General features: G+C 36.1%; 1 protein-coding gene across 1 annotated transcript; it reads left to right on the forward strand.

The window, feature by feature from the left end:
* Positions 1-428: 428 nt before the first annotated feature.
* Positions 429-24699, forward strand: rflna (refilin A). Its single transcript, NM_001007031.3, is given in 4 exon segments — positions 429-650; positions 1415-1763; positions 20699-20808; positions 23896-24699. Coding segments are annotated over 3 exon segments (669 nt in total). The 5' UTR covers positions 429-650; positions 1415-1547; the 3' UTR covers positions 24239-24699.
* The last annotated feature ends 205 nt before the right edge of the window (positions 24700-24904 follow it).

Genomic DNA, 24904 nt, shown 5'->3' on the forward strand with positions numbered 1-24904 from the left:
GGAAAGTTGTGTATCGGCCAAAGATACAGGTCACCCTAATTTTTCAGAAGTGTGACACACTAATCCCACAGTAACCCAGTACACTTTCTCAAGAATCAAGGCAATTTAAAGCCACAAATGTTCTTCAGAAATCGCAGAGGTGCATTTTTTCTCGCAGAGGTCAGTTCTAAAGCATTTTAAAACGTGTAAATTGATTTACACTAATGCTTTACACACACTTTCGCGGTTTGCTTTATATTATTCGCTAAAAGCCAAACGTTTTGCTGAAATGTAGGGCAGAGCTGTCAAACGCAGCTGTCGGTCCCCCTGCTGGTTGGAGCTTGTATTGACATCATCTGCTCGGCCGCTCTGGATTGGCTCCAGGCGCATAAAGGCTGGCGGTCAGAGTGCGCGCTCTCTACTCGTTCACAAACTGGCGCAGCGCTGCTGGGAGACACTTCTGCACTTTCAGGAGGACCACAGACGAACAGAAGACACCGGCTATAATCAGCTGGGGACTTTTGTGAGACTTCAGCGAGTTCTGCTGTTCACTTTTGAAGCTGCCTGTGAGAATATAATCGCGCCTACTTTGGATTTTACTCTTTGAGATCATGAACTAACGTGAACTTCATTCACGTAGTTTTAAACGGCGGGATTTATACAATTCAAAGGTAACCTAACGTTAGTCTCTTTAAGGGACAGCTATCGCTTTTATACAGTCTGAATCTATTATAAAGCGCATTAGGAGTGGCTTTTGTTTATGTTTTAATTAAATAAAAACAAATGCATGTGACTGGTCTGCGTATTATTCTGTAACGAGCACTTTTGGAAACATGTTCGGCGGTGTTTCCAAATCTAGTAAGATGCCTACCTAGGCGGCATTTTGGGCATCAAAATATGTGCGTTAAAAAAAGTTCTGGTAGTGTTTGAACTCTCTTCAAAAACACGCCGTGTACACTGGCACCATGCTAGATTTAGTACAGTCATTATACATTGTAATTAATTAGTAGCCTATATGCTTTTTAACGAATGAAGTCAGTTGGTACTGTATAGGGCCATGTACTGTAGTTGTCAAACTGAGTTGTCACAAGGATTATACCTCAGTAAGCAAGGTTTTAGGTGTTCAGGAGAAGTTGTCACATCTTATATTGGTATATACTTACACAATATTTAGTGTTTTAAGTCAGATCAGCAGTTTGAAGTAGTTATTACATTAACATTTTGCTGTTTCAGAAATGTTGTTTAGGTTTAGACACATTTTTATATTTAGAATTAAATTTAGATTATTTTTTTGCAACCTACTTCAATGTGAATGTATCTGTGTTAAAAATGACTCTCAAAAAATCCTTTAAACCTGAGGAGAAATTGTGTATAAGTTGTGAGAACTATCTCTGTTCTTCCATATAAATCATATATGTTATTACTTTTGTTTCAGGCTTCTGAAGGAAACAACAGGTCTCCCTGTGTGGCTTTGTTATGGGACTTTAACTTTAAACACATCTTGCATCCTCTTTCTTCTTGGAGTGAATTTGGCTAGTTCAAAAAATTATAATTGCGCTCTTCCAGAAATGGTGGGGCATTTACATTTGCAAGCTATGGATGACAGTTTGAAAGGAAAGAACCGAGAGGGACTGCTCGATAGTCCGGATTCGGGACTCCCTCCAAGCCCCAGTCCACCCTTCTACTCTCTGTCGCCGGGGATTCTCGAGTCGCGGTCCGCCAGCTGCTCAACCCCGACCGAGCTGCAAGGATACTGCAGAAAGGAGAGCCGGGAAGGCAAACTGGTATGCAATCATCTCAGAGCTTTAGACGAGAACCAAGAAGTGCATTTTCCTGGATCAACATCCTTTGCAGGCAGTGGAACAATATCCTTATCAGCAAATCAGTGCACTGATTTTAAGGGTAGGGGTAGGGTATCGTTTGCTGTCCAGGAAAAGGATGTTGATGCAGGAAAATGTCCTACTTTGGTAAATCATACTATGCAGTATTTAGACATTATGTATGACTCAGGTTTCAAATAAGCACATCACATCATGATGTACATCAGACATATTTTTATTACAATCAGTTTTCATTGACTACATTCACATCAAGGATATTACTGAGAGCAGTGTTCAGTATGGTTACACTCACACACACTTCAGTTACAGACATGTGTGACTTCTGCACTTTATAAGTGAGTGTGTTTTCTCTTTGGGAATTTGGAGAATGAGCTATGTGTCATCCAAAGGTTTTAGATAGAGTTGTTGTCTAACATGAGTTTTGTGAGCGGAGAGATGAGCTTGCATCTTAAATGCACCCAACTTTTTTTGGATCGAAAGTTGACAAAAGAAATAATAACTTGGTTATGTGCATGGGTTTTTAATTGGATGCAGATCTTAAATGTGAGCTTGAGGTTGTGTGTTAGAAAGCGAAAGGGTTTAAGGATAAATGTTTTGATGTGTCCTGCAAACACCAGAGACAAGTCTGTCATACTAGAAGATCCTTTTGTTAAAATTTAAATGGGCAATGTTTGCTTGAGTTGTATTAGAACTTTAAAAAAGAGGTTTCCTCAACATCCAAGGTATTTAAAGGCTTGTAGACTGATTTTTAACAGGATGTTTTTGGTGAGAAAATCAAAATAGTTCAGATATTAACTCTTGTGAGAATCCTTCATCTAGGGCTGGGTGGTTAATTGAAAATTAATCGAAATCAACATTCAAAACCTATAATCGATTGAATTTTTCCTGAACAATTTTTTCAATTACTTTCCCTACCGCATGTGGAGTCACATGACCCTGCTCTGTTAAACGCTGAGGGTGATTAACTTTGCACTTTGCAGCCACATCTGCTCTCTGGTCAAGTAGTACGATGGACCCATTTTTAGCCTTACTTTGCACTACATTGACGATGATTGGAAGCTGCATCAGAGATGCCTTGAGACGGCATATTTTCCATTACATTAAAATCATTATTTACATTAATATATTTGTTTACAGAAGAAATGCACTATTTAAAATATTATTTACAGCCTGGGTATACAAAATTTATTTTATTTAAAAGAGAAACTGCTTAATTTCTACTTTTAATATGAAAAGAATGAAAATGTTAATTAAAAATATTCAAAAGTGCAAGTTGTTTAGGCAAAGTGTGCTTTAATTTCAGTTGTTCAGAATTGTTGTTTATTAATAAATCATAGATAGTGTGTGTTTCCTTCAGTTATTATAAAATCAATTTATGCACCCATCATACAAAAACCTCTTACTTGCAATATGGGAGTATATTTATGTAACAAAACTTTTTAGTGAACTATGATGGCAAAAAAAAAAAAAAAAAAAAAATATATATATATATATATATATATATATATATATATATATATATATATATATATATATATATAAAATAATCATTCATTAATCGTAATCGAGTTAAAATGTTCAATTAATCGAGGTTTTGATTTTAAGCCAAATCGCCCAGCCCTACTTTTATCCATATGAAAAATGAAACGAATGCTTATACAATGTTTACAATAATGCTGAAAGAGTTATTCTGTTTATGAATATTGACATATTTATTTAAACATCACTCTCAGCTTGGAAAGTGTCTGGATGTTCATTATTAGATATCGCAACAAATATTTTTCTACTTCCTTTTTAGCTTCTAATTAAGTTATGATAAGACAAATCATAATGAAATCCACTGTGAAAATATCAGAGCATTGTATCATGTTGGATCTTTTGTGTTATGTGTGCGGCATGAGAAATAAGTTGCTGACTGCAATTTTCTTAACACTAAAAGTCAGCAAGAACCGAAAGTTGCTACATGCCTTTATTTCAGAATAATGATGTATTTTGAGAAACTGAGATCAAAAATTGACTAGGTGGGGTTTTATTTTTGCACAAATATAAAATCTTATTTTACTCAACTGCAAATAGTTGGAGGGATCGTGGTTAAGCATATTTCAACCAAGCTGTCAAACTGAAATCATCAGAGAAGGATTACAGAAATAAATGGTTTGAATTTATTTTAATTATTTTTGTACAATAGTTTAATCTACACAGATTAATTAGCCACAAAAAACATTGTTAATTTAGATTTGTTGCAGACCCTACAGTGTCATTAATAACAAAGGTTTATGAATTACACAAACAGAACCTTTAATTAAAAATGACAAGATCACATATTAAATTAAAAATACACATGAATTAATAATTCACAATAGGATCAATATTATGCATTGATGGGGACTTTAAATAGTGTCATATCAGCTGCGATATGGAAGTCACCATTTGTGATATTTGCTCTAGTCATTGTCACTATGGCTACAAATGATATTTGCAAACTGTAAAGGGGTTTGACTTCAGTTACTCATCATAGCTGGTTCTGTATGAACAGCACAGTTTAAAAGTGAGCAATCAGTGATTGAAAGAAATTAGGTTTAGTCCAAACAAAATGTTTAAATATTGAAGAACATATACATTTTTTTTTGTGAACACAGACAAACACTGTTGGCGATATAGAAGCCAGGGACAAATAATGAGAAGTAATAGGACAAAATCCTGAAATAGAAAGGGGTTCAGGTGCTCATGCCTCTCGAGACTCACTCTAATGAAGTGAGGATGACAAGGAGCGGCGAGAGAGAGAAACAGACAGAGAGAGTTTCTGTAAACAAGTTGACCTTGTGTTTGGTGAATGTGGTAACAGTAACTGATCTCTCTCTGTCCCTCCTTCCTCATAGCAACCCGTTTACAGCACACACACACACATGCACAAATAAACAAGCAATGCAGATACACACACATATATAGATCATAGCAGTACAGTATTACTCGACAGTGCATTCACGTTACAGTATACCACAGCACAAGTGCGTCGGCATATCCCAGAGTCTTATTTCTGCCTCTGAAAGGTTACATAGCACACTAAACCAACAGTGTCCACATCTGACATGACCATTCATTCAAATCTAAGTGCCCTAAGGCTACTTTATCCTAATGAAAACCTCCTGGCAGCATTTGAGAGTTTTAGATTAACCACACAACTCCAAGTTTCAGATTTCTGACGCCTCCAACACTTCATTTTGAATGCATCTTGTAGGGGAGGAAATGAAGTTTTCCCTGGGGAAACACAGCTCAGTTCATGACAGGCAGACTGTGCGTTCAATCGCTAACAAAACAACAATTATTACTTCTATTAAACCGATTGCAGAACTGAAATGGTGCTTGACAGACTGTTAGCATGATCAATCTGTATTATTTGTCTCTGACATGCAGTATAAATGCTTTGCCTGAGCATGCCGCTTAGAGCAACTCTCTAAAGGAGTTTTGGAGCATACTGTGTAAACGATCACTCAGACACTCCTCTTCAAGAAACATGCATGCACTTGTTGGCACACCGCTCCAATAAAGCGTCTTGCTTAGTAAAACAGAATAAAGCAGGATGACTTTATTTGTGCAGCATGATTTTTTAATGCTTGTTAGCAGTACGCCTTTAACAAAAGCTCTCGTGCAATAATCAACAAAACATCTCTCTGTAGCCGTTCCTCAGAATATGCTCTTTCCAAAATCCTATTACTTAAATGTATACAAATGTGGTCAAGCCTGCAGGCAACATGCAGTATATGAGGACCAAATGCTCTCGCAGAGCAGAAAAGAAAATGTGGGCATACAGAGCCATCATTGTTTGCAACACTTTGAATTTTTCCACTCATAGCAACCCTGCCTTGCGAGGGTGTTGATAATAGCATGTATCAGTGTTTGCACACTGTTTGTGCGGCTTTTTTCTCATTTTGTGGCAATCCGTCTGTTTTGAGAGACACGTGTTTGTAAAACTCTCTGCAATCTATTTTGGTGTGGCAGGCATAACAGTTGCAGTCAGTTACATAAGAAACTGATGACCTCTGTTTGCTGAAATAAAAGAAGGGAAGGTTGCAGACACTGGCACCTCTGGAATAGTCTAATGCTGCTATATATATATCAGCAACATAAGTTAACTGCTAAAATTAGAGATTATTTTATAAATGTCAATAATGGATGTTTAATTAACGGTGCATGCTTGTTTTTATTGTTCTTACATTTGATTAGTTTTATTATCATCTAACACTGCAAGTTAATTGGTCGCACTTTATTTTGATGGTCCGTTGTAACATTAATGTAATGTAACATTGCATCTACATGTCAATTAAATCTCATTAGATTATGTGTAGATTGTTAGGTTAGGGTTCGGGTTAGTGTAAGTTGACATGTACTTGCAAAGTTTCTTATAGGCAGTTTAGGAGCAGTTTAGCAGCAGTATCAACAGATAAGCAGACAGTCTACTAATACCAACCCAGGCTTATTCAGAAAACCTCTATATACATTTCTGGAGACCGCAAAATACATCCCGGTGTTTTTTTTTTTATCTTATTGAGGAGATCTCAAATTTCTTTCGCTTGTGCCATTCGCGCCAGCTATTCTCGCTTAAACCCGCCAGAGGCCGCTGTTGACTGACTGAATGACTGACTGACTGATTGATTGGCCGATCGACTGACCCACCCTCAACCTAAACCCAACCGATTATATTGATTGACCCACCCACCCACTTCCCTAAACCCAACCAACCAAATCCCTTATAAAAGACAATTAAAGGCTTAGGGCTCTATTTTGACGGTCCATGCGCAGAGCGCAAAACGCAGGGCGCAAACACTTTCAGGGCGTGTCAGAACGCATTTTTGCTAATTTAAGGACGGGAAAATTCACTTTCCGCCATGGCGCATGGTCTAAAAGGGTTGAGTTTATTTTCTTAATGAGTTATAGGTGTGTTTTGAGAATAAACCAATTAGAGTCTCATCTCCCATTCCCTTTAAGAGCCAGCTGCGTCGCGCCATAAGCGCATTTTGACGTAAAGTAAGTTCACTTTCGCTTTTGCTCTCGTGGATAGGGAAACCTTTACGCACAGACATCAATTAGTCTATAAATAATTAATTTCGTTTGTTAATTGCAAAGATTTGTTTAAAAACTATTTCTAAATTCAGTTCTAATTTCTAGCAAACGAATAAATGAACAATAATAATGAAGTGTGGTCAAAATACTGAGTTATTTCCAAATACACCTGCCATGCCCCATATGGTCTAAAATTTGACAGGTGGTCAAATCTAAGCTTGTTTTTAATAAAACAAATATAAATATGGATATAATAAATAATACTGCTAATAATAATTACATTATACAAAAGCAAATTGAATGAACTGAAAAAGCCTCCCGAGATGAAGAAAGTAAGGCAGTGGTTTTTAAATCTTCATGTAGGCTAGAAATGAATATGTTTTGTAATATTTTAATCATTTATATATATAAATTTATATATATATATATATATATATATATATATATATATATATATATATATATATATATATATATATATATATATATATATATATCCTGTATATATCCTTATACATCCTTATACATCCTTATATATATATATATATATATATATATATATATATATATATATATATATATATATATATATATAAATCCTTAATATATTATATGTTTTTCATATGTAAAGATATTTGCGTATTGCTCTGCATCTTGTTTGTAGTGTGTAAGCCAGGCGCACTTTGCGCCAGACAATAGACCGACTTTGTTCTGGTCTAAAGATCCGACTATTTACTCAAAATATCAATTGGCCAAAACACCCCTGCTTTTTAGACCAGAACGCCTATGGGCGCACATTTGAGCACAAATGCATTTGCTATTTAAACAGCAACACCTCAAAATGACCCTTGCGCTGTGCTAAAAGTAGCAAAAGAGTATTGCGCCACGCAGCGCCTTGCGCCACATTGCGCCGGGTGTATGATAGGGCCCTTAGTCTCAAATGAAAAATAAATCAGCAATATTATCTAAAAAGTAGAATTACTGACAAGTTTAAACATTGCTGAATAACAGGAGTTTCAAAATACAACATAAAATTGGATAAAACAACAACAATATAATAGTTTAACAATATAATAGTATGCGATGTTTGAACTGCAGTAATTTGATTTTAGACTAAATTGCAAAGATTTAATTTTTAATTGGATATAGTTTCATTTGTGTATCTTCAAATGAATAGAAATGAATAATGTTGTTTATATTCTTTTTTCCTGTTCAGAGTAGAACTCAGCCTGTAATTGTCATTTATAAGGCATTTATATAATTATATAAATAGTTCTCACTTTAAATTAGGTCACAAAACTGGATGAAGTTGAGTTAATAAAGCATTTATGAACATACAAATGAACTAGTACTATATGCCTGAATAATAAAAATTATAAATGTTATTTTAATAGTTTATTAATCATTTAATAACTCATTCTGAATGATTAAAAAAAAAACACCAACTGTGCTTAAATAACTGTTTTGTAAATAATACTATACTTAATTTAGTAACGAAACATAAATCATTAACAAATCATGAAAGCACAATTATTAAGCCATTATTAAGTCAAGATTACAGCATGTATAGCTGCAGTTATAAACTGCTTACTAACGTTTATTAATGTAGCGTTAATGCTTAACAGATAATGAGTTAACTATTTGCTAATGCTTAATAAACGGTTTATAATGTGTCGTTATTACAGGTTAGCTAAGGAGCTAGCAGTCAATATTTTAAAAACATAACAATAGGGTAATGACATTGTTAAATTAACAATTCTCAGATAATTACTTATTTTTTTAATACTTTTTACAATTTTCTGATGCCTAAATACACCTATTTTAATACACTAAATACTACTAAATACACATTAGATTTTGAATGCTTTATTTTTATATAAATTGTACAAAACCATACAGATTTTCTATACCCACCATTTATTGGTATAGTGCAACAGTTGTTAGGTCACCGTCCATAGCAACTGTAGAATTTCTACAACAGATTAATTCAGGTATTTTACTATAGTATGTTTCAAAATTCAACTGCTACTACCTACTAACAAGAATAATAAATTTTTTTTGTAGTGCTTTCAGCCAGTTCTGTTCATTGTATTCAGTGAAATGACTGGCACAGAGTCCTGGAGGGAAAAACTTTCATTGATCCAGAGTACAGACCTGTCAAGTTTCATCTCGTAGATATTTAGATCACCTCTCAAAAGACTCACTCTCGCTCATGCCACTAGATATTAGTGTAGAGTACAAAACAGCAAGCATTAGTGCAACCCTGGGTTTGTGTCTAGGTTAAGACCCACAATAGGATTTGTCATCACCACTTTCATTAGACTGTAGTTTGCAATTGTTAAGATTATATTTCATGTTAAGAGCAGACATGGCCATTATAACTTCCAGTCCCATTCACTTTCATTGATTTTTAGCCTTGTTGGCATACAGGAATCATGCTTTATTATAGGATTTGCTTATATTTAAAGCTATGCCATGTTCAAGAGTCCAGTTTGAGATGATTTGAGTTTTGTGGCATGGCCTGTTATTCTGTTGGAAGTAGGCTAGACTGTACCAAATCTTCTTGTTGCAACTTATTGAATCTTTTATCACAATATACAACATTATCATAATATTCAGCTAATCTGCAAAAATGATTATGTTTATATATTTGTTGTTATTATGCTTGTTTATATTCAGAGTATACACATGCTTCAAATTTACTCTAATAAAATTGCAAAAAGATTATAAAGTAGGTATTAGTTTAGGTATAGGTAACTCTTTACAATAAAGTCTCATCAGGAAGTGTAGGTTAACGCAACAAAACCAAGAGTGAGAAATAACCACTTTTTAACTATGTTACACTTAGTCTAAAAATACATTATTTTATTAGTTATTAAATCCATTTGCATTATAAGGCATTAACTAAAAACTAAAGATGATTTTGTACTTTTGGAATTATGAAAAATATTGCCTTTACTTTGTTCAAAAACATTTGTCCTGTTATTAAACATTGATGAAATACATGTATGTATATATATATATATATTTAATGGTGCACTGCTTAAATACTTATAATACCAGATCAGCAGATATACTCTTGCTGAAGGTGCCATTTTTACTTACAGCATTTGGCCGATCTGCATTCTTTAAATAATGTACTTCTTATGTATGGAATGGGCTAATAAAATCTGTACCATTGATCGCTATATTTTAAAATATTTTTTAAGTCTGTCAATTTAGAACAGTGCACATGTTTTAAATATTGATTATGGTTTATTTTTATTATTATTTTTTTATTATGTTTTGTGATATGTAGTTTTTGTAACTGTCATGCTGCCTGTCTTGACCAAGACTCCCTGGTAGAAGAGATATTGTATCTCAATGGGACCTGGTTAAATAAGTAAATTACTAAAAATAATAAAAAATTAAATACCTCAAACTGATGAGGGAAAACCTAGACATTCACAGTGTTTGTGATGAAGATGACGTTGTTTTTTTATGCTAAATATATTGGAATTAAATTTAGCTGATTTATTTTAAAGATTTAGTGAAGCTTTGTTATTTTTGACCCAAAGGGCAAACAGTGTATACAGAATTCTAAGGCAACAGGAGTGTTAATTGATGCCCAGTAGTGATGCCACGAAATGATCTCCCACACCATTACACCACCAGCAGCCTAAACCACTGACACAAAGAAGGATGGATCCTTGTATACTGATCTTTCTTTTTGAAGGTCGTAGCAGAAATCAAGATGTAAATAAAAGATAAAAATGCAACCTTTTGAAATGCATGTACCTATGTAGACTTGGTGTGCTGTTATTTTTTGACAGAAGTGACACCAGTGTGATCTGTGCTGTAGCTCACAAACCAGTCTGGCCATTCATTTATCTCACAATACTGCCACTTACTGGATATATTTTTTACACTATTGCTTTCAAACCCCTATAGATTGTTGTGCATGAAAATCCCAGTGAGTCAGCAGTTTCTGATATAGTCAGACCAGCCTCTCTGGCACCAACAATCAGGACACCAAACCCGGTTTGAACCTTAGCAGAGGAATGAATTGAGTTACTGACATGTGACTGGCTGATTAGATATTGGCATTAACAAGCAGTGTAACAGGCCCACATAACAAAGTGATTAGTGTGTGTAGAGCTCTTTAACTAAATACTTCTACTACCTGACACAATCAGTCAATATAGTGATGTACAGTAAGTATAGTGATGACAGCTCTCCTCTGCTTTAAAGCTTTGCAGCATTGATTGTGAAGTGTACTGTGTGTCCCCTGCTCTGTCTGTCATGTGATGGTCTGTCTACAGGGGGCACATTGTGTAACAGCTCTGTGGACACAGTATCCGTCCTGGAATTAACACACTTTCTCTCTACTCATGGACACAGATGCACATGCTCAAGGGCACAGTTCTTCTCTTACTGACTTGCATCCAGGAGACAACAGCATGTTGACTGAACCCCCCATAAACACAACCTGCATAAACAGCATATGCCAGAACCATACCTGTCATACACCCCCCCCCACCCCCCCCCACACACATAGAAAACACATTTAATCACATAAAAGCCTATTACATAGTTATTATAATATTATATATTATAATATTTAATATAATATAATAATTTAGCCTATTAAAATTAATGTTCTATACAGTTAATAAAGTTTTAAAATCTTGTTAAATAATTATTTACTCTAGTTATTTAGTAAAGAGCATCAAATCTTTCATTTTGATTCACTGTTTTGATAAGAGGTGTCACTTTAAGGATGCACAGATCTATAATTAAAGAATTTGATTATTTTCGTAACAGTTTGTGCTAATTTACGCCAAAATTATTTGTTTAAAATAAAAGATGCAAATTAACAATATTTGTTTACATATTAATGTGTATTTGTCTGTTTAAAAACACAACCAAATACCAAAGCATCCACTTTCTCTCCTCTTCAAATCACGTGTACAGAAGCTGATCTGAGAAATGTTTCTTTATACGGAGCGCCTTCGTCAGTCAGCACCGATACATTGACACCAAATTGATTGATTCAGAAGTTGCATAGGAAAGGCAACGATCGACTCTTATAGCTTTAATGCACAGGTGTCAAACTCCGTTCTAAAAGGGCCGCAGCTCTGCACAGTTTAGTTCCAACCCTAATTAAACACAACTGTTAAAACTAATTGAGTCCTTCAGGCTTGTTTGAAACCTACAGGTAAGTGTGTTGGAGCAGGGTTGGAACTAAACTGTGCAGGGCTTCAGCCCTCCAGGAATTGAGTTTGACAACCCTGCTTTAATGGAGTGAAGGACATTTTTATATTAATTTCAATTCATTATTATTAATTAATTAATTATAATTAATTTCAAGTAAAAATAAATTAAAGCATAATTCGCTTGCACAGCTCTTGCAATTATACCACATTGAGATTTTGAGGCTAAAGTAGCGTTTTTTACGCTACTTTTACTTTTTATAGAAAAATTGAAAATATGGGAGAAATACAGGAAAATACTTAAATGAGGTGATAGCAGGATAGAACGGTAAAATGCAGAAGAATCCTGGCAAAAACTGGAGGGTTGAGGCAGGTATGGCCAGAACAGCTATTTGCTTTCTGTAATTTTGATGCTTATGTGTTCTTTCCCTTGCTTCAACTGATCCAGTTTACCTGTCTATTTTTAAAGCATATATTTTAAAATGTAGTGCATTACGGATTGATAAATAGATAACTGAAAGAACTAAGCAAAGGCCTTATTTCTATTCAATGATAAAGACTGATGCGTTATTGTGGTAAAAGAAAATAGAGATATGTGATTGTGATGTTAAAATGAACATTTTTAAAAGATAATTGAACAGTATTTTGGTAGGTGATTGGTTCAGGTAGTTTCTTTGTCCTGCTGCACTTTAGCAAAATTTAGCATCAAGCTAAAATACCATCTTGTTTCATATAACATTTCAACCAATCAGCACAGTTGTCAAAGCAGAATTTCAAGCGCAACTAATCATTTTAAACAGAGACAAAATGAATTGTTTAAAGAAATTATAATGCTAAGTTCAGAGAAATTTAAATATTAATTAAAGGTTGTTTGCTGCCTAGTAAGTTAAACACACCTGATTAAGTTTTGATGCCAAAACTTGGTATTAACCAAATATCTCTAGTAATGACAACAGCAGGGTTCATGAACCAACTAACCAAACATAGACCCAAAAAGAAACTGTTATTTACATTTAACCATCCATGGAAATAGTTACAATAAATGTACAATACAGAACAATCTAACAGATGTTGCTGTTACATGAAAAAATCAAAGTATTTATCTATAATGAGCTTTTTAAAGCATTATAGAATTAAAGCAACTCACACCTGTGAACACACACTCAGAGGAGGAGCAATGGGCAACCCATGGAACTTACCATGGTATTGAAGGCTGAAGGGAGTGCTTGTTATTCACTTCTTCTACCTACAATCCTTGCCAGGACTTGAACCAGGAAGCTGTAGATGACAAACCCAACTTTTTAACCGTTAGGCCATGTGGAAAATAATCAGTTCTCCTGTTGTTAATTAATTCCAGTTTCAATATTATATCCTTAGCTATCCTTACTAGTGGCCAATTTTTGTGTTTTTGTGACATATCATGATACAAATCTGTATAATGACATAGGTATGACACCAATATTACAAGAAGTTTGTAAATTATGAGGTCATTGCTGATGTCCTCATGTCTCAAAGCTTATAAATCTCACAAAATTAGAAGTAAAACTGTATACAGAGAAGATACTGTAACGAAGTGGCTGACACAGAGGCATCCATTTGCAGCGTTTTTATTAAACACAGTTTAATAAACAATAGCACACAGATGTTGTGCGTGCGCAAACTCATCAAACACAGTAGTATGTAGTCGTTGGGCTGGCGGCTGGTAAACAGGATGAGAATGCAGGCACGGGTCAGAGGCAGGCGGCTAGTATCAGAGTCGGTAAGCAGGCTGGAGTTCAAAGGCAGGCGGCTAGGATAAAAGTCGGGATTCAGGCTGAAGTACAAGGCAGGCGGCAGGCTAGACTGGGTCAGTAAACGAAGCAGGATCACAATGGGAAAGCAGGCAAGGATGAGAACGCTCAGTAGTGTTAGCCGGGGCAGAACAAGACTTCACATTAGCCCCTTTCACACATACAGACCTTTCCGGAAAATTGCCGGCAATTTTCCGGAAAGGTTGTATGTGTGAACAGGTCCTTTTTGAAAATACCGGTAAATTCGTTCTGGCTATTTTCCGGAAAGAGAAGTTGTAACATTACCGGCAATTTTCCGGAATGCTGCGCTGTATGAATGCAGAAGGAAGATTCCCGTAATAAGCGCGTGCACGTCTAGAACGTGCTGACGTGAGACGTCTGCTTTAGCCAATCACAACAGTCAGACGCATTTACGTCCGCGCGGTTTGTGAGGATAAAAGCCTTTGAATATTTTTCCAGACACATTTAGCTGCTAGAAGTTAGTCAGATCACGTTTATATGTTCTTCTTAATGCCAACTGTGTAAATAATCATCGATGAGATGCTTATGATAAGCCGTTGTTTGTTTACCTTCAAGCTTTGCGTGCGCCTATGAGCGCCTGCACACGTACATATTATGAACAACTCGACATGCGAAAGTGATCCTGCGAAAGTTGTTCACAATATTGATCATCCACAGAATTTGCAATTTAGTCAAATGTTTACAAATACAAGCGCAGCCGTTTAAAGCTCATTTGTGGTGAATGATGTCAGAATTTACCGGTATTTTGGAATGGATGTGTGAATGCTCTTTTCCGGAAAATTTCCGTAACGTCCTCGCCTGTGTGAACAGCACTTTTTTCAATATACCGGTAAAGTCGTTCCGGAAATTTTCCAGAAATTTTCCGGTATTAATGTGTGAAAGGGGCTAATGAAGCAGTGTGTGTGTGCTGCTTATATGTGTGTGGGAGGTGATTGCTGGATGCGTGTCAGGTGTGTCTGCAATCAGTGTAAATGGAAGACGTAATGTCAATAGTCCGGTGATGATGACCTCTGCTGGCCAGCGAGGGGAATGACTGGGACCTAGTCGGTGACAGATACAATAGAAAATACAGTTTGTACAGTAAAAAACTATGGAAACCTACGTAATGTCCACACATTTCACAAAAACAAACGTGTGTACAGTACACAACCTGCTCATCTGTGAGTTGGGAGCTGATTGAGATGCACACTGTGAATACAATTGTAATCTCAAGACGTGTTTTTATTTGTTTTAATTTTTTTTTTTGTAAAACAGGCATGCATGAAATAAAGCACGTTATGACAAGTTTTGCTTGCTAACTACACAACTGAAAACATGCTAGATATTATACAGTTTTACATTCATACCTGTAGTATTATAAAGTACTGTGAAGTTTTCTAATTGGTGAATGACATGATCTAGGTCACAGGTGTCAAACTCAGTTCCAAAAGGGCCGCAGCTCTGCACAGTTTAGTTCTAACCCTAATTAAACACACTTGATCAAACTAATCGAGTCCTTCAGGCTTGTTTGAAACCTACAGGTAAGTGTGTTGGAGCAGGGTTGCAACTGAACTGTGCAGAGCTTCGGCCCTCCAGGAATTGAGTTTGACACCCCTGATCTAGTGGGTCTCTGTCATCTAGGAGGCGTGGCTTTGAACGGCAGGGGAGGGACTGTGGTTTAAACATATTATGCTGACCAGTTACCATTAGGCAGATGACCTACTGCACCTTTAAGTACTAGCCTGCATGCACCCCTTCATGAAGACACCTTTGATATTCTCTCATGAGGACATCACAATTCCTCTGATGTCATCAAACTGGTCCAGTGAGAACTACATTTGCTAGATGAACTGAAGCGGTAATCCAGATTGGGATCTGATAGACAGTGAGACTAATGTTTTTTGATTGACGATGTGTTAGTTAAAAAACAATCAGCATGAGCTCAGGAAAAGCCCACGTTTCCTACAGTACGTCACGTCAGAAGAGCGTTTGCTTGATGATCCACTGCCGAGGAATTTAGTTTTATGAGGTGTCACAGACAGAGAGTGAGAACGTCTACGTGCTGGACGCTGTGTGTATGTGAGTGTGTGTGTTTTGATGGCTGGAGCAGGTGGAGGCACAGGCTGCACTGGCTACAAACAAACTGCTGCATTGTTGCCATTTGTCTGACCGCATACACCAAACAGTCATATACGGTATAACATATAGTTTATTAAATACTAAGGGCCCTATCATACACCCGGCGCAGTGTGGCGCAAGACGCGGCGCAATAGTCTTTTGGTAGTTTAAGCTTGGTGCAAGAGTCGTTTTGAGGCGTTGCGCTACGCTGTTTAAATAGCAAATGCATTAGCGCTCATTTGTGCGCCCATAGGCGTTCTGGTCTAAAAAGGAAGGCGTTCTGAGGCGAACCGCTGGCGCGTTGCTATTTTGAGAAACTACAATAGATTTTTCATTAGACCAAAACTAACCCGGTCTAAACTCCAGTGCAGAGTTGCGCCTCGCTTACGCACTGCTTAATACGCACAAGAGAACAATAGGCAAATATCTTTACATATGAAAAAATGTAAATATTAAGGATATATATAGGATATAATAAGAATAGATATAAAGGATTCAAATATATCAAAACATATAATTTTCTAGCTTACATAAATATAAAAAATCACTGCTTTTATGTCTTCTTCATCTCGGGAGGCTTTTTTTAGTTCATTCATAACAATTTGCCTTTGTATAATGTTATTATTATTAGCAGTATTATTTATTATATCCATATTTATATTTGTTTTATTAAAAACAAGCTTAGATTTGCCCACCTGTCAGGTTTTAGAGCATATGGGGCACAGCATGTGTTTTAGGATATAACTCAGGTTTTTGAGCACACTTGGTTATTATTGTTCATTTATTCGTTTGCTGGAAATTAGAACTGAATTTAGAAATAGTTTTGAAACGAATATTTGCGCCTAACAAACAAAAGTATTTATTTAAAGACTAATTGATGTCTGTGCTTAAAGGTTTCCCTATCCAAGAGCGAAAGTGAAAGTAGTTCCATTATCTCTCATTCTCACGCAGTAGATGCTCTGTTTAACAGTTTTCTGTTAAAAATCTGTTAACTGTTTGCTAGTGAAATGCTCATTTTTTCCACTTAGACTTACTTTGCGTCCTGTAAATAGCGAATGCGCTCTTGGCGCGAAGCAGCTGACTCTTAAAGGGAATGGGAGATGAGACTCTAATTGGTTTATTCTTAAAACACACCTATAACTCATTAAGAAAATAAACTCAACCCTTTTAGACCACGCGCCGAAGCGCAAGGCAGATTTCCCGTCCTTAAATTAGCAAAAACGCGTCATACTCTGATCATGAAATTTGTAATGCTTATGAAACACATCTATATACTAAATTTAAATGGATTGATTATTGGTGTTAAAGGTCCTGTGAAGTAAGGATGCATTTAGTTTTGCATTAATGGGTTCATTTTGATCTGCAACATGGAGTTCATTGTTGTTTCTAAATCATGTTGCACTGTGTCTGTTAGATCAGCAGATCGCATTCGCAACACTGGAGTCGAGTGGGTCTACACACACAAAGTAGGCCTACCTGAAATTTGAAATTGGAAAAGGCTCAGTAATACATTGGACAGATCCTCAACGGACTGATTTCTTCCCTTTGTGCTGCTGTTTTGAAAGTGTCGCAGATACTGGAGGGCTGCGCTGTGTCTAAGTGATGAATCAAGCGCTTTATTCACACACTCGGCTGCGCAGACACGACGTGTGCCGCTCCATGAATTATTCTGTAATATTAAAATATTCTGTTCTCTCATCTTTCCGAGTTTATTCTTCCGAGGGGAATACTTTGAGTGCTGCGAATAGTTTGTAAAGCTTGGCTCATTGTGGGGAAAGTTGTTGATTAAATGAATAAAAGTGAAAATTATTTAGCCTAATATATCTTTCACTGTAATTTTATTTATATTAATATGTTATTTAACAGATCAGTTTGTGTTTTGATTAGGGCCATTAGGCAAGACAAGGCAAGGCAAGTTTATTTATATAGCACATTTTATACACAGTGGCAATTCAAAGTGTTTTACATAAACAAGAATAAAAGTAACAAGTATAAGAAAAATAAAAACAAATAATAAAAATGATTAAAAAAACATAAAAACAGATAAAATGTGATATAAAAGAATGAAAAAGAAGAGAAAAACATAAAAGTGCGATCTGTCGGACATAGCACAGGGCTCATTCAGTAAAGGCACAGCTAAACAGATGTGTTTTCACTGTGTCATAGTGGTTGCCTTTTACATATTTCAAAGAAAAATCTTTATATTAAAAAGGAAATATAAGCTGGACCAAAACAGATCAATGTCATAACGAATCCCCAAATAATATAGCCTAGTTTACGGCAAGTATCATGTTTTTAGTTAGATTGTGTCGTCTGTCATATACAGTAGGCCTTTAGGTGTGTTATTTTTACTAAAAAAAAGATATATTATTTGTTTCTCACAAGAACTATACAAACTGTAGTATGCTTAAAAACAACTGCCACAGTATCGGGATCGGATCTGTTTTAGTTGATACTCAGAATTTGGGTATCGAATCAGTTCCAAAAAAATTGTATCGGTGCATTCCTACTTAGAAGTACTTTAAAATATGCATTTTTATTCAATGTTTGAAGATATCTCAACACAATCTCAACCGGGACATAGCTCCCCCTCTTTTGAAATAACAGCCAATAGTGTTTTGTTTTGCTCTGCCAGTGGTTGAGCTCAAGTGCATCGAATGAGAAGCGTCTTGAAGGGGGCGGGGCATGTCAGACACTAGAGACCATTTGATTGGTTATGATGTGATGAGAAACTGTAGTATGAGGTGACATGAATAAATCCGTTGGTTCGTATGGGAAGAAGTGACCAACTACAAGCTTTGCATGTATATATCAGTGTTATATCTTCAAATTGTGAATTTGGTCAGTGTTTTGGAGCACACTAGCTTATAGATATCCTAAAAACAAATAATACTAACTTCTAAAAATAATACTAAAAACTTTTAATTTTAAATGTAAATAAATTTAAACATAAATTAAAAGTAAGTTTGATTAAAGATAAACACTATGTGAAAAGACTCAAGCCAGCCTTACCAAAGAGCTTAGAATGACCAAGAGGCGACACTCAGTAGAACTTTCCATTGCAACAGCAGCGGCCAGCAAAATCCCCGGATTCCACCATTTTGGACTGAAAGCGATCGGCCGTTCATTGGATCTTATTGCTGTTAAGATGGCAAGCAGCTGCTTTGTTTTTTATTTATTTATTTTAAAAGCGCATTAAAGCTGAGATACAACCTAAAAAGAGGACAATACAACACCTACTATCACAATCATCAGCACTTTTAAAAGTTTATTTTACAGACTTATAATATGCTGCTGTTTTATTGGAATTTTCATTCCAAAATGGCCACCACGCCATCTAGTGGCTGTTTACCAAATCGCACTAGAGTGTTGCCTCTTGGTGATTCCAAGCTCTGGGGTCCGTTCTTCGTATGTGGATTACTCAGTTAGCTGGATTTGGATATTGACGATTTGACACGATCCAGGATCGTTTCATTCTTCAAAGCTGATCTGAGAGTTGTTGTCATAGCAACAGTTCTGCTAGGTCAAACCTGATCGGGAGCAGGTTCAATTCATATAAACAGGATTAGATCGGCTCAGTTCAAGCAAAGATAATACAGAAAGTATGTTCTGAATTCTGATATTTTCTTACAGTAGTAGTTATATACACTTGGGAAAATGGTACATATTTTTTTAACTATATATATAAAGTTATAGTCATTAATAAAATAAATTAAGTTATATATATTAATAAAACTTATGCAATCTGCACCCTCGAAATGAAAGTACAAAGACTGCCACCTGGTGGTGCAAAGAGAAAAATTATTGATATGAACTTTTTAGATCGCTTTAGTACAAATTGTGCATAATAGGAATGGTGGCTTTTTTTAAAGCAATAAAACATTTATGCAGTCATAAACATGTTTTGATAGTTAATACGCCAGTGATTTGATGCTTCACAAAAGTTGCAGACGCCTTTACCAATATGAAAATGATTTTGTAAACATCCAGTTATTCTTTACACCGATTAAAAAAACGGCTGCTATAATAAAGAAAATCTTTTGTAAATGTAGAACTAAATACATTGATTTGCATTGAAATACATGATGAATACTCTTGACACATGACAATGTAAAGCCTGCAGCTCACAACAAATGTGGAAGGTTATTGTGTGTCATATTTAACAAGCCGTTTACTGCTAATTTGATGTAATTTTGCTCACATGGATAATTGAATATTAATCAGATGATGTCATTACGCTGCTGTGCCGTCAGCCAATCGTTGCATTGCTGATCATGATTTCGAGGATCGATAGATCTGTCCTGCACAACACACGCAGCGATCGCAGATCAGTTTACCAGACATTCTAATCTGATTCGCGAACTTGTTTGAAGAACCAAATTAGCGAGAGATCAGTTATCAAGATTAAAAGATCCAGGATCTGCCAAATCATCTTAGATCATTTAAGTGAGGTACGAAGAACGGACCCCTGGCCTTACCAGGCAAAATACAAAAGCCACTATAATGATGAACGCACCACAACATGAGGGTACTTCATCCTTTAAAGTGGTCACCTTTTGAGGGATGCAAATAAATGCTTATGATATAATGATTTATGTATTTTACCATTAAATCAGCCTAAATCAAATGTTTAATCAAGATTTAACATGAATTAAAATGATGTTGTATTGTTTGCTAGATAAGCTCATTTCTGTTTCTGTTATGTTTCTGTGTGTAGCTCCCATACTTGCTCCTAAACTCTCAAGGTCCAGATGCAAAGTCACGCATGTACCCTGTGTTCTATGGAGAGAGCATCGAGGTCAACCCCAAACCTGAAAAAGAGATCAAGTAAGTGGTCACTTTGAAACCTCAAAAGTCAAAAATGTTCTAGATGACTTCACAAAGCAAATGAGTTCAAGACAGATTCTTTGGCATTCAAGTGCAGATGGGAGTGTGACATATTGCTGTAAATAAAACAACACAAGCACAAAGCTGTTTAGAATTTTCCCTAAGGTGGTTTGAAGTTGTCACCTTGAGCGTGTCATTAAGTTCAGTGCGCTTATTGGCTCTTGGTTTGACGCTTGTCATTAGAGAAGACACAATGTAGAACAGTGTCTGAAATCTTCTGATACTACAATAAATTCACCAGAAGGAAACATTGATCACAACAACAATTAATCAGCTGTCAAACCTACTGTAGAAACAAAGACTACAGACTTTAGCCTAGGATTATAGGGGTCTTTGCAAAATTAGTTGCAGACGACCAAATCATAGCTAAAATTACACAATGTGAGGCTTCAGACATGCCATTTTGGCAATAATAGCACAAATACCGGTAAATTGCATAATGCAGCTCTTAGTAAATCACATGACACAATTTAAGAAAATACTCTTCTGTAAATTTAGCATCAACAGTGAGAAGGTAAACATCTACAGATGCAAAGTCAGCTACAAAAAAGTGTGTTTATGCAATTGGTCCCACATAGAAATCTGATATGTGGCAATATATGCAAATTACACACATTACATGCAAGTTCATATTTGGATTTCACATTTATAAAATATGTCATTTATGCAACATATGTTTTGAAATATTGCACAAATGGCTACTTTCGTGTAGATTTTTTTCAGTCATTGGATTTATAAATATGTGCATGTCAAATAGTCATTCTTTCAATTTCGTTCAGCTTAGTCCCTTACATACACACTCATACACCACAGCCAATTCAGCTTACCCAATTCACCTATAGCGCATGTCTTTGGACTGTGGGGAAAACCGGAGCACCCAGAGGAAACCCATATTAAAACAGGGAGAACATGCAAACTTCAAACAGAAATGCCAACTGACCCAGCCGAGCCTCGAACCAGCAACCTTCTTGATATCATAGGCCATATTTCAACATATACGTACAATATTTGTACATTTTAATAGTTGGAAAATATATGACAGTGGCTATTTTTGCTATATTTTAATATACATGTTGCATATATTATATATATGTACAATCTGAAAATGAACTTGTAATTTGCATTTAAGTCCATGTATCAGATTTCTAAATGTGGTAGGTAAATATGATCTTAGTTTGTCTGTTTTGCTGTAATAGCAGCAGCACTTGAGCTGCATGGACTGAACAAACTGGTGTCAAAGCTGATGATCCTGTTTTCCAGCATTATTTCACATTATCCAAAGAGCTTCCCTGAAATAACACCTAACGGTCTGTACAAACATCAAACAATCACAAATTTATTACTGTGCCCTATGGCCCAGAAACAGTACACACTAATAGCTTATTGATCAATTCTAGTAATTTCTATAAACTTTTTTTAAAATCCTATGTTTTTTTTTTAATTTGAAGCAAATCCTGATATATTTTCCAGTATCTTAACCTCTATTAAGAATACTTTATGCAAAGTATAAAGCACATAGCGCAAAAGCATTAAGGGCATGTACTTAAGTGCTATTTAAACAATGTGGTGCAAAAAGTGAAAATTAAAGTTATAATTATAATTAATAATAATAATAATTATTGTTATTATTATTATTATTATTATTAAAGTTGCGCTGGTAAGAAAATAGCAATAAATCACGCCCAAAACATCTAGCGCCTTATTGCGCCGGGTGTATGATAGGACCCTTAGGGCTCTATTTTGACGGTCCATGCGTAAAGCGCAAAACGCAGGGCGCAAACGCTTTCAGGGCGTGTCAGAAAGCATTTTTGCTAATTTACGGACGGAAAAAACCTGCTTTGCGCCAAGGCGCATGGGCTAAAAGGGTCGAGTTTATTTTCTTAATGAGTTATAGATGTGTTTTAAGAATAAACCAATTAGAGTCTCATCTCCCATTCCCTTTAAGACCCAGCTGCGTCACGCCAAGAGCGCATTCACTATTTACAGGACGCAAAGTAAGTCTAAGTGGAAAAAATGAGCATTTCACAAGCAAACAGTTAACAGATTTTTAACAGAAAACTGTTAAACAGAGCATCTACTGCATGAGAATGAGAGATAATGGAACTACTTTCACTTTCGCTATTGGATAGGGAAACCTTTACGCACAGATACAATTAGCCTATAAATAATTAATTTTGTTTGTTAAGCGCAAAGATTTGTTTCAAAACTATTTCTAAATTCAGTTCTAATTTCTAGCAAACGAATAAATGAACAATAATGACCAAGTGTGGTCAAAATACTGAGTTATTTCCAAATACACCTGCAATGCCCCATATGGTCTAAAACCTGACAGGTGGGCAAATCTAAGCTTGTTTTTAATAAAACAAATATAAATATGGATATAATAAATAATACTGGTAATAATAATAACATTATACAAAAGCAAATTGTTATGAATGAACTGAAAAAGCCTCCCGAGATGAAGAAAACATAAAAGCAGTGATTTTCATATTTATGTAGGGTAGAAAATAATGTTTTGTAATATTTGAATCCTTTTTATTTATATTCTATATCTATTCTTATTATATCCTATATATATATCCTTAATATTTAAATTTTTTTCATATGTAAAGATATTTGCCTATTGCTCTCTTGTGCCTATTAAGCAGTGTGTAAGCGAGGCGCAACTCTGCACCGGAGTTTAGACCGGGTTAGTTTTGGTCTAATGAAAAATCTATTGTAGTTTCTCAAAATAGCAAAGCGCCAGCGGTCCGCCTCAGAACGCCTTCCTTTTTAGACAAGAACGCCTATGGGTGCAAAAATTAGCGCTAATGCATTTGCTATTTAAACAGCATAGCGCAACGCCTCAAAACGACTCTTGCGCCAAGCTGAAACAACCAAAAGACTATTGCGCCGCACCTTGCGCCACACTGCGCCGGGTGTATGATAGGGCCCTTAGTGTGTGACAAATATTGTCATCGGTACATAAGTACACTCATGTTTTATGTGTATGATGTTTGACTGATGAACTCTATTTCTATTGTCTAGGTTCAACTCTGCAGTCAAGTATGCTTCAGACAGACACTTTCGTGACCAGGTTTACTGCGCCCTGGTCCCAACCCCCACATCCTTCAGTGAGACGATAGTGGCCGTCCAGAACTGCACATGGCGCAGCTACAAGTCAGAGGTTCACTTCCAGCCCCGCCACAGGCCTCTACACTTCCAGAGCACGGCCATCGTGTTCCCCAAACACACCCGGAACACTTACCGCACCACGCTGAACTACAACAGCAACAGAAACGCTGCCGGCCGGCGGTGGTTTGTGTCCACAGTCAGACTGGAGTCCACCGAAGACGCCAGTCCATGCATCATTTACACAGAAGACCTCTGAGGTGTTCCCCAAAATCAATAAACTCCCTTTTGGTTAGAGAGCTACAGCTTGAGTATGTGGACTCGGTTACGAAAAGCCTGATTCAAAACGGATGGCAAGAGGCTTGAAAGAAAAGCAAACCTAAAGTCAGTGAGGGCCATTTTGTTCTTTTGCTTCCGGTGTTGATGGTACTTGATAGCAGGGAAGGTTGACGTTTGTGTTTGTGTGTATGCAGTCTTTACATGTGTTAGTAATGTATTTATATACAATTTTGTTAAATGTTAATATTTAGTCATAGCAGTCGGGTGGAGGGGAAATTGTTTTGGGCAAATTGGTTTCATCTGTTTGCTGATTCACAGGGCCGCATGGAATCTCTACCTGTAAAATTTCAACCAATGATCTGAAGATTTGTGGCCTGATTTACCAACAGCTTGTGTCAGTGCGTTTAACAGTACTGTCTGCATTTACTAAACATGTGCAGTAAAAAAATAGCTTAGAAAAGGCATGGGCATGATATTTTTCCACCTGGCCTTACTGAACAGGCATTTGTAGTTTTTCGGTCAGATGCAAATTTTATGGGAGGGGTTTATTTCAATGAATCACCTAATGTGATGTACTAGCGTTTGTGCTTCTTTGCTTGGGTATTTGCACCATTATTTAATGCCTACAAAAGAAGCATGTCTTAAA

The sequence above is a fragment of the Danio rerio genome, chromosome 8 (genome assembly GCF_052040795.2).
Source record: "Danio rerio strain M-AB ecotype USA chromosome 8, GRCz13ab, whole genome shotgun sequence".
In the NCBI taxonomy this organism is placed as follows: Eukaryota; Metazoa; Chordata; class Actinopteri; order Cypriniformes; family Danionidae; genus Danio; species Danio rerio.